The 12,115-nt window shown below is 35.3% G+C and overlaps 1 protein-coding gene across 1 annotated transcript; it reads left to right on the forward strand.

Annotated features, from left to right (window-relative positions):
• The first annotated feature begins 6,094 nt into the window (after positions 1-6,094).
• Positions 6,095-10,654, forward strand: LOC111901305 (uncharacterized). Its single transcript, XM_023897159.3, has 4 exons — positions 6,095-6,642; positions 6,879-6,994; positions 8,856-9,099; positions 9,193-10,654. The coding sequence occupies exons 1-4, from the start codon at positions 6,268-6,270 to the stop codon at positions 10,486-10,488; spliced, it is 2,031 nt and encodes a 676-aa protein (XP_023752927.1). The 5' UTR covers positions 6,095-6,267; the 3' UTR covers positions 10,489-10,654.
• The last annotated feature ends 1,461 nt before the right edge of the window (positions 10,655-12,115 follow it).

Below are 12,115 nucleotides of genomic sequence, written 5' to 3' on the forward strand. Positions count from 1 at the left end.
TGTTCCTTCATTCAATTGAATTGCGTGTTGTTGGGTATGTGCTGGAGGAAGACCCTCTTTCCAAGTAAAAACCTTGGTAAACCTTTGGATCAGTTTGGTCAAGTAGAGGGGAGTTGTTGGAACAACTGGAACTGGAGCCTACATTCTGAGGTGGCGGTATTGGATCAAATATCCACCCCTACTGCCCCTATAGTTCTAACCATGTTTTTCAATGAAATATTCTCGTTCCAAGGAAGGATCCCCCTTTAATGTTACCCACTGTCTATTTACCTGAAATCTCATCAACTGAGTCCTCCAATTTGTAGTTACAACCCTTAATTTTTCCAGCCATTGAATGCCCAAGATTACATCTAAATTTCCCAGAGTAAGAGGGAGGAAATGAAAGACATGATAGGTATAGCTATTCGAGATGCTATGGTCTCCCAAAGAAAAGTAAGAACTTCTAGAATATCTACTTTCCTCTACTAACAACACATTCCCATAAAAAAGGCTGGACATGACAGAGGATCTGCCATGATTCCCAAAATACCCCTACAGTCCCCACTCTTTGCTGCAGTGCCCACGATTAGTCTGTGGTCCCCTCTCTGGATGGTATCTTTTTGTGCCTTTGCCTTTGATAGATGAATTGTAAAGATGGGTGCACAACATTATGATCCAGATATCCTAATTATATAGTTAAAATTATATATTTTTTATTCGTTTATCTAATTTAGTCTCATATATAATTTTGTTCTCTTTGGTTTATCTATTTTTACCTTAAATGTCATTATGATATTCTATTTGATGTTTATTCTTTATTACTTTTTATGTTTATTTTATTATTTTTCATGTTTATTTTATTCATGTTAAAAGTCTGATTTCTATTGATTTGACAAAAATTGTACTCTTTGTAAGAAATATCAAATAGTTTATCTCACATCTGTCATACGTTTTTATTGTAACATATATAATAAAAAATCACTCTACATGTGTTAAAATTCTCATTCAGTATTATGTTCATGCTATAATATATTCAATCAAATCATACAATATGTTATGGCTAAAGTTATTTGATTTTCTACGTATGTATTTAAATTTTGGTAGAAAAATTACTTGTAGTTTTTATGTAATTTATGAATGTTTTATGTTTTGTAAAATCTGAAACTTACATTGGTAAAATTAAAATTTATACTTTTTAGGGTAAATTACATGAATGGTCCCTGTGGTTTGGAGCAATCTGCATGGCTGGTCTTTAAGAAGTGTTTTTAACTTGGAAGGTCTCTATTGTTTATTTTTGTAGTGTCTTTAGTCCCTTGTTGACTTGAAATGACCATATTACCTTTTTTGATATCTTTAATCAGTTTTTATTATCATATTAAATTAAAAAAACATTAATAAAAAAAGAACATCGTCTACCATCCCAATACTCATTATCGACCACCTAACCACCACCTGCAACTCCACCACCACCATTGGTTTCCTCCCCATTACTGACAACTTTCACCGGGAAAATTGAAACCAGAAATCCAGTTGCCAGAAAACCAATATCCTTCCTCTTATTTCGCAAGAACTCCTCCATGCTCCACCTCCTTCATCTCAATTAGAACACATATTTCTTTATATTACTAAGCGTTCATGAACAATGAAACCAAAAAAGGAAGGAAAAAAATCAATGAACAATTTGATACAATTGCGACAATCACAACATCATCTTTACTCAAACCTAGAAAAAACACAAACTGAAAATCTGATGAAAATAAAATCGATTACACAATCTGATGAAAATGAAACAACACTCGTTGCCTCACTTCCTTCTTTGCCCGCCTGCAACTCCCCTGGTGATTAAATATTATACCAAAAGAACAACAAACACATTTTTCCAATCTTAGGAGATGACGATGGTATAATGTAGTAAGGGGGAGGATCTTCATCGACATCAGAAATCTGGATCGCCACTGGAACCTATCGACATTGAGATGCAAAAATGACCACCATATGCACTCCGAACTCCATCGATTTGCAACATCTAGTTCAATTTAGGGATTTGAAGCACGTGGCTTTCAATTTTTTTTGTCTTCGAAAAAACATTGGTGGGTTTCCGACCACCACCACTACCACTGTTCGATTGCATATCGGAGAAAATGATATTGTTCCAATCGATTACAAATCAGAGATACACCAGAGTTGAGAAACATATATACACTACAGCAAACCAACCAGAGATGAGATGAGAGAAGCTTGATGGTGCAAAGTTGAGAAAGGGTTGGTTCGTCGGAACCATCCAAGGCAGCGGCGGATATTTGAGGGTTCTTTAATTCTTGGTTGAGCTGAGAAACAACGAAACTGTATTGAAAGTATAAGGTAGGTTGGAGGTTGGGGTATCGTGCCAAGGTAAGTCAAACAGGGACTAAAGACGTAACAAAAACAAACAATAAGGACCTTCTGAGTTAAGAAAACTTCTTAGGGACCAACCACACATATTACCCCAAACTAGGTATGAGCAACGGGCCGGAACCAGATCGGACCGACCCGATGACTGAAAACCTGAAGACCAAATATTGTGAATTAACTAACCCGAAAACCAGATCTATTTAGAGTGTATGGGGTTCGGGTTCAGGTTCGGTCCGGTCCGGTTCCGAGTACCAAACCTGGTTTTGGACCGAATTAGACTTTGGTATTGTTGTTTATAGTTTCGGTCCGATCATGTTTCGGGTTACAAAATGGGTTTCGTATCTTTGTTGTTTACAGCAAAATGCGTGAAATCGTTCAACTTATCTATTGAACATCAATACTTGTATTTATTACGCATGTATGAGGATCATGTGACAAATATGCACTTTTGTTGAACACGTTTCTAGATGTTGATCAACATCTATAATTTCCCGTAAAATAGTTTGTACCAATGGTTTTCATAAAACCGGCCACATCTCCGATTTTGGTTTGAACTTTTCAAGGAACATTACAACCATTTTTATCACTACGAAATCGTACGTTGCATGACTCTATTTAGATCACGTGCAAATGAGGTGTCTACAAAAAAAAATACAAACATTAAAAAACTACATTAGTTATAAAAAACTATATTATTTATTAAAAAATTGTATTTAACAACTTTTTTAATTATAAAAACAGCAAAAAAAAAAAAGTTCATTTTATAAAAAGTGCATTATTTCTTGAAAGAACTGCACAATTTGTTAAAAAATTTGCATTTAACTCCTTTTATTTATAAAAAACAGCAAAAAACAATTCATTTATAAAAAAACTTCACTATTTTGTTAAAAAACTGCATTTTTAACAAGAAAAAACAACATTTTTAATAAAAAAAACTACACTTTTTCAAAAAAAAAAAAACAATACTTTAAAAAGAAAAAATAATAACCTTTGGTTTTCCAGTCAGGTCTAGGTTAAATCCCTTATATTGGGTTCGGTCTGGGCCAAACCCGAAGCCTGAATATTGATAAAAAGAAAACCCACAAAACCGGCCCGCTAATATGAAAATCTGGTTCGGTCTGGGTCTAGTCCTGGGTTTTTTCCGGTTCGGTTTGGTCCAAATGGTCGTATGCTCACCCCTACCCTAAATCATAGGGACAATTCGTGCAATTTACCCTACTTTTTATTTATACAAAAAGTTTTACATTAAAATAGAAAAAGAAATCTCCGATTTCCCCGCTAGGGATTTCCGGTCCCCATTGAGGTGGGGATGGGGATTCATGTCGCGATAGAGATATGGATTAGAATGAGGATTAGAGAATGGGGATTGGGGTCCCCGATATTCTCTACCTTGTTTCCATCTTTATATTAAGATAATTAATCAATTTGGATATGTATTTTAGAATCACATATCTTAATGGCTTTTATCAATCTGGTTGTTTGTGAATAAAATTAAACATATTTTTTGAATTAATATTATTTAAATATAATTGTTAACTAATAATGTTTTTTTTTAATTAATTTATTATCATTGTTTCAAATATATAACATTGTTTTAAGGTGTTGTAATTGTTTAGTTTTTGTTTTTCTGAAGTTACTAATAAATAAAAGCTAAAAACTTTTTCCTTGGAAAATGTTTATCCATATAAAAACTAGTAATTGAGTCTGCGTTTTGCCGTATGTTTTTACGTGTTTTTGTTGCATATTAGGAATGATAATTGATTAAAAAGTGACATTTTACAAAGTCAAAGTTGGAGGGTCAAAGTAACATTTAAAAAAAATAGAGGGGTGGAAAATGTATTTCATAAAGTCGATGAGTAAAGTCCATGCAACGGTCTAAATGTGGTCAAAAGTTCTTATGTGTGGAAATCTCTAATGGATGCGATACAATCGAGCCTTGCCCCTCCTTTAATATAAGAAAACCTGAAAACAATTAAACCACAACCCATAAACATAAAGTTTAGTGAGTTTTCCAAATACCACACCTAATATATATATATATATATATATATATATATATATATATATATATATATATATATATATATATATATATATATATATATAACAACACATAGTTGTATCGATATATATTGGACTATATTATGCTTAAAAAGGGCAAAACGATCATTATCATATAAAAAAGTTGTATCGGGTCCATAGCAATCCTGAGTCCATATTGACTCCGAGCCTAGGTCGGCTCAGTCGGGTCCGTATTAACCCTGAGTCTATAATGACTCCGAGCCCAAGTCGACTCTATTGGGTTCGTATCAATCCGAGTCCATAATGACTCTGATCCCTTACTCCATGCATGCAACATACAAACTTAAAACATCATTCCTTTATACTCACAATAGTCCCAAAATATAGGGTCTTTGATGGATCCAAACTTGAAACATCATTTATAGCAACCAAAAGAACCTTCTTGATCTTTAAGTTGCATTAAAATATTATACAAAGCATCTAAAAGAGGAGAAATGAGAGGGGTGGAGCTTAAATCTTGAAGATGGAGGCTAAGGTTTCTCCTAAAGGGTTATAGATACAATGGATGCTCATAAAATGGGCAAAATGTCGAAATCTTATACTTAAATACATTGAAAACCCTAAAAATCATGAGTTTGGGCCTGACAGACTGCCACTCCGTGGCAACGTTTGTCCACTCCATGGAAATTGCTACGCCGTGACAACTTACTCATTATTCTGTGAAGATCTGCTCACCACTCTGTGGCAACGGTTTTTCACCAAAATTGATTACAACTTCAAACAAACATAACTTCTTCGTTACAACTCCATTTTCGGCGATTTTTATATGCATGAAAAGATAATGATAAGCTCCACAACCCTATATAATTACTTTTGACTTAAAACATATTGAACTAAAATCATTAATTCATCCAAGAAGTTCGAAGCATCACTTTTCCCATTTTACCCTTGGCTCAAAAACATTAATCAAGGGCTTAGATCACATAACTAATATTATCAATAACCAATAAGGTCTAAACCTTATTTTGTTGAAACCCAAGGCCTTCCCATGATCAAATTATGTTCCACAATCCCGAAATAAGAAACTTTTCAAAACAAGATGTTACAGGAACTGTGGTACAATCTTGTGAAGAAAGACAAATATAGAGAACGGGACGTCGATGTCAACACCATCATCGACATCATTGGATGTGACAATGGTGCAGATGAAAGAGACGACATAAAATAAGAAACTTTGTTTCCTATTTTTTTAACTTCAAATTATTTAAGAAACGATAACATTTTCAACTCACAAGCATAAACCCTTACTTTATATTAATGTTAGCTGTAAATACATATGGTATAAATTTTTAAAACCACAATGATCATTTGTGTTAAAAAATTTTCCTAGAAACTTATAATGATAATTTTCAAAAACCACAGGTACTATTTTGTATAATTTTGTCTAAAAATAAATATCAATAGCGGCGGGAAGATTATACCATAAAAAACAATAAAATATCTCTATAAAACAAAATAGTCGGCTCATTGAGGACGTGTCACATCTTTTACCACATTCAGACCGCTGCATGGACCTACTTTGCTGATCTGGTCCAAGCGTCAGCATGTCCCCACCGGACTCCAACCCTCCACTTTCAATACCACTTAAATTTCCTTTTCAAGTCCGTATCCTCTTACAACCCCTATATAAATATCTTTATATCATCTCTTATCTCTCTTATTTTGCCTCTGTACCAGTTATTATATACAATTTATCCGATAACAACCTCCGATTAGATCTCTGATCTAGGTTCTTGAATCGTCAATTGTTTTAATTTGTTAGGAATCGTTAATTTTGAATATAGAATTTGTGTTAAAAACCTAAAATCAATCAATATGAAAAATCATGATAAATCACAATCATCTGGTGATCGAGATGCCGATGATCAGCAGAAATCACCGGAAGATTCATCATCGTTGTCTCGTGGTCAGGCTTCTACGGATGCGGTTTCCGGAGATTCGTCGACAAGGAGGAACGGAAATAGAATCGGACTTGCGGAACGTTTGACCGATTTGTTTGTTGGTGATGGAGATAACGATGACGAATTGTTGATACAACGGAGCGTTCAAGGGACGGTTATACAGTGGCTACATGCGCTTGATATGCAGGTGATGGGAGCCTGTCGTGCTGATGAGAGGTTGAAGCCCTTGCTAAAGCTTAACGTGTGTAGCGGCGTGACTGAGGATCGATTGCTGTCGCATCTGAGCCAGGTATCTGTTCGATTTAGTTATACACTTAGATCATTCCATGGTGTAAGATAGAAACTATCTTGTGTAGTCTTTGACAAATTGTTACAAGAAACATCAAATTCTCTGAGGTTATAAACGTGAAAACGGAGATAGATTACTGCAATACATAATGTGACATGCTTATCATTGATTACTGCAATATATAATGTAATATGCTGATGATTATACCTAATTTGTTTTTCTTACGCTTCTTACAGCACTTTGAGCCATCAGAAGTTGGTTTGCTTGCAAGGTGCTTGTGTGTTCCGCTCGTGTCCATTCGTGTTGGCAAGATCGACAAGCAAGGGACTCTTCTAATTCCAAACAGTACAAGGTAGTTGCTAGTTGTAATTACTTTGTAACTTCATTACGATGCATGAAAGTATGTTTGATCTATCCATACCTTAGGTAGCATTTGGAATGTTGTTCACTTAGCTACCCGGTCTTAATTGTTAATTTGGATAATCTAGCAGAAGTTAGGATTTTCAAGCCTGGTTAAAATTTGTTTTTGGTCAGTATTATACAGGGGTTTAAGGCTCACCTCTGATAACTTTGGCTTTCCATCCTCATTCCCAGGGTACTAATAGCTGTCACTTTCTCCATTTATTGGCACTTAAAGCTTAAAGGAATGTTAGATGCATTTTAATGGGCTTAACGGTTTGGTTCTTGTTAGTAAGATACTAAGAGGTTGTAAGTGTTTATGCATAGGTTTCTAGAGTATGTTGAGTTGTTTCTTTCTTGGTCTACTTAATGTGAATTGGTACATGGGTAAGGCATTTATTTGATTGAGATTGTTGCTTATTTATTTATTTATTTATTATGTATTATTTGAAGAAATTGGGTGTCATTTGTATGACACAGGCAGGTAACCATGAAAAGATTGGTGGAATGGCATGGTTTATTTTATCAAATTTGTCAAGTCGTTATGAATATGATCTATGGTTTTCACTTTTCAGAGGTGTAAAAATATCTGCTGCAGCTGATTAGTTTCATTGTAGGACATGCCTATATCTGTCATGCCCTAAATCGTCTCACTGTTTTAATCTGTGCATCTTCCAATTTGAGTGCAGAATCCACATACTTCACGTGTGGTATTAGAGTTAAACATATGTTCGCATATAATTACTGGTATCTACATATTATGACATTTAATGAGTAGAAGCTGTAGGCTTGTGCATATCATCTTATTAATGGTGACATGATCATCCTTCCAAATAAATATATCCTTTTCATTGTAGGTAACTGGGCGTGTTCTATTATGATCTCTGAATTAAGAAGAAGTAAAGGTAGAGTCATGCTCTTATATTGTATATCCTTAAAGTTATGCTATGTTTGCTATTTGCATTGAATTCTGTGGTCCTGTATTCTATTAATCGTCTGTATATTGTCATCTGTGTCTTTCTTTGTCCTTGTTTGTTTCTTTGACTTCACATCCATTTTTGCTACATCTAAGTTTATAAAGTTTGTTTGCTTGGTATTATTATTATTGCTATTTTTTGCTTTATAAACTTAAAATTGTCCTCACCAACTATTCTTGTTTCTCTGTGGATTTTGATGTGATTTCTGTGTTCAATACAGTCTATACTCTATACTGTTTATCATCCAGGACATGATAATTAGAGCACCAGAGCCATATTATCTGAAGGAAATACTAAATAGTAATACATATGATCTTGATTACATTGACCAGGTGTCAGTGTATAGTTATGGTTTTGGTAAGTCTAATACGACAATCAATGTGATTGATTGGTTTTGCTAATTAAGTCTGTCATCACTCATCTTTCATAGCTAAACTGCTCCTCTTCGATCTAACATGTCATGCGGAGTGGAGTGACTGAGTGATAGTGATAGGCTGTTATGTAGAGCTGTTGATCATTAAAATAATACAAGTAATGGGTGTGAGGCAGTCTTTAGAATGTTTAAGATAGATATTATCGATCTTGGGAGAAGGGATCTTATATTAGTAACAACTCTTTACTCTTGTCTCCCCAATCCCCTGCTTAAGAACAATAATAATTCAAATAAAATGGTTTGAACAACAGAAGAAGAATCATAAGGCCTTTCGTTTATGTGTATCAACAGTTTTAAAATGCTAAGACGAGCTTAAAATTATTACTTGTATAGTTATGGTGGGTGTGTGGTTATTTTTATCTGAATACTTGATATATATATATGGGTTTGTTGCATTGGAACAGGGGAAACTTAAGTCTCTCACTGTTGCCAACATCCGACCTGTGCATATCCTTTCTTGGAGATGATGGTGACGTGGAGCGTCTTTCAACCTTAAGAAATATCTCTGATTGCTCATCTGTCTTGATTGAGGGAATATCTGCAGATAGTTCAGGGCGATCTTTTATGATCAGGGTTCCTAGTGGTGATCCTTTTTACTTCTGGTGCTCAGAGAAGTCCAGACTTGTTGGTTATGAGTTGCTTGAGAAGGTAGATATCTTATCTAGTCAATGGTGTAAAACAAACAAACAAACAAAAACACATAGAAATGGATACTGATATTTTGTGTATGTGTGTGTATAGATGAGGAATCTGCTTGAGAAGAAGCCTTCCCTTGCTGATTTAACTGGAATTAGTGATTCTCGGCTTAAATGTTTTGTAACTCATCTTCGAACTTATCTTGTTGGGGCAAATACTCAAGTCAGTAATAATACTGCACATGTGTCGATAACCCCTTGTTCCGGTTCCTCCACAACCTCTTTAGCTCTAAGTGAAGCTGTTACTAGTTCACAATCGGCATCATCAAAGTCTTCACGTGGTAGGAGCAATACTAGTGTACTCCAAGGTAGCCTGAGTCCTAGGCCAAGCTCTTTCAAAGAAGCCCCACCAAGAAACTTGGCTTCTTTGAAAAATGTTGTGAAAGAGAAATTGAGGCGAAAGGTGGAGGCTGGCAATGGCAGTGTTGAAAATTCCGAAAGCCTTTCTGCAAATACATCATCATCATCTCCTTCAAATCAGTCTGTTAAAGATAAGTTTCCTGAGATCCACCTGTTCCCACTGGTAAGTGGGTTAGAGGTTGGTCTGACCGAGAAAACAGTAGACACAGTGCCCCTGTCCCTGAACCCAATTCCTTCCATCTCCATGAGCATGATGACACCATCTCTGTATTCTCCATATTATTGTTGGTGTCCACCTGGACCTTCCACTCTCCAGTACACAGTGGCACCCACACAGATGACGCCCATGTCAATGGCAATGGCGGACTCCTTTACCCTACCTCCCCTTTCTTCACTTCTTGCAGGCTCGTCATCATCGGACCTTTTAGCAGCAGCACCTAAACCAAGTCCTCTTAATCTGGATGAAATCCCACCTTTCCTACCTGAATCAACTTCTCAACAGTTCCCAACTTTCACTCCCTTAATGACCGATTCTATAGTGCACATCCCTGTAATTGACATTTGCTCTTCGGGACAAGCCTACCTGGTGAGTGCTGGTCCTGGTATTCCACCCCTCCACCACCACCACCACCTCCCGTTGATCCAACAAACTGATTCCATGGCAGAGAAGAGCGCAAGGGATACACTACGGCTTCTCATCAGTGGATCAAGTCAGCTGCCCTCTGTTCTAGCCACTGTTGGTGGGAACCAATTCCAAAACGGAAGCCGAGGTCTGTATGGGGGAGCTACAGACGTGAACCATGCCATTGCAAACAGCATCGCGGCTATGGGCATGGTTTCACTGAGTGACAGGAGGAGGTTCATTCACCAAGGTGATCTGGTTGATCTCCTAGGGGAAGACTCAGGTGGTGGAATTTCAACTCGTCCCAATGATGACGACCAATCAAGCTTCTCAGATTCTGGGACAGGGAAAACCCTGTAATATGAAAATATGGCACTGTAGATCCTTGTTTTTGTTGTTAAATTCCAAGATAAAACAACAAGTGTAGATATATATATATCTTTTTTTTTAGTTGTTTTTTGGGGTGCAAATGATTGTGTAACTAAGACTGGAAAGCATATGGCTATACTATGTGTTTTACTATCTACTCCATTCGGTGCAACCTCTCATTCATTCAACCTATGTTATTCCTATCTTTCACCTTTAACCCTTTTTTTTTTTTTTTTTTTTTTAATACAAATAATAATTTTCAAATATTCAAACCTTTTTACTTACTAAATAAAATATAACATCAATTTTAATTAAAAAGTTTCATTAATAAAAATGACATGAAATAATAATAAAAATGACATTACATAATATGATATTAATAGAAACATTACTAAGGATTACGTTACATCTCAAAATTATAAGTTTTGAGAAATATAAAAGATTTTGATGATAAAAGTTATATAAATGTTTCAGGGGGTGTCTGTTACAATTCTCAAAAAATAATACCCGCTCAGTGTAATTTAAATGTTTCCAGAAACAACAAAACTTTAAATGAAAGTGGCAAAACTGAAATTCCTTAGTTTTCTAAAGCTAATAAGAACAATGTGCAACACCTAATGTAGAGGCTACAAAGGGAGAGAGGAATAATAAACTAACTATATAGGTGCAAAAACACCAAATCTGATCCAGTTTGAATGATCCATTCTGGTCAAAATCCGATTTAGTTTGGGGTGGATTTTAAGGTTGATTTAGAATCAGTCTTAATCCGATTTCATACCGGTCTAATCCAATTTGGGATATGTTTGACAGATCTTTTGGATGGATTTGGATCCGTATTTAGGTAAATTTGATTTATGATCGAATATCAAATCCAATTCAAGCCATAGGATATGGATACAGTTATAATTTGGTGGATCAGTTTGCCCTGTCTGGTTTTGATCGGATCTGGATTTTAGGTTGGATCAAATCCTAATAGGATGTTCGATTCTGTTATGCACCTTTAATAAAATGACAATTTTGTATACATCTAATTAATTGTTGTGTACATAATTTTCTATTAAACTCACACTTGTTATTCAAGATACATCATTTTGACCGGATATTATAGGTCTAGTTTGAGAGGATCTTGAATACTTAGAAGATTGTAATCAAGATGATGTGCTTTTATCTTTCACATTTGATGTGTATTTATAATACATACTATCCTATTCATACATCCTCAAAAGAGCAACTCAATAGGTAAAGAAAATTACTCAAGGGTGAAAAATTGTTCATCCACATGCTTTGTCTACACTTAATAATTTGATGGATTTTATAACTCTCCTCCATTGGATGATAATTTTTCTAATATGCATTCAACCTTGAATTACTGTTTCGTTAAAAACCTTGCTAAAGAAAACCTAGTGGGAAAAACCTTTAGAGAAGGGAAAAAAGTGCAATGTTTAGTGGACCCCTCTTCATATTGACATCTGTAACATTATATGATATGTACAAGTCATATTTCGATGCCATGCATATTTTTCTGAAGATGGAAGTAGGAAGTGCCTTCGTGAAGAGGTCTGTTGCATTGTTGCTGGATGATGTGTACAATCATGACTTTGACTTGCCCCGATCGTCA

This window comes from Lactuca sativa, chromosome 2 (assembly GCF_002870075.4).
Source record: "Lactuca sativa cultivar Salinas chromosome 2, Lsat_Salinas_v11, whole genome shotgun sequence".
Taxonomy (NCBI): domain Eukaryota; kingdom Viridiplantae; phylum Streptophyta; class Magnoliopsida; order Asterales; family Asteraceae; genus Lactuca; species Lactuca sativa.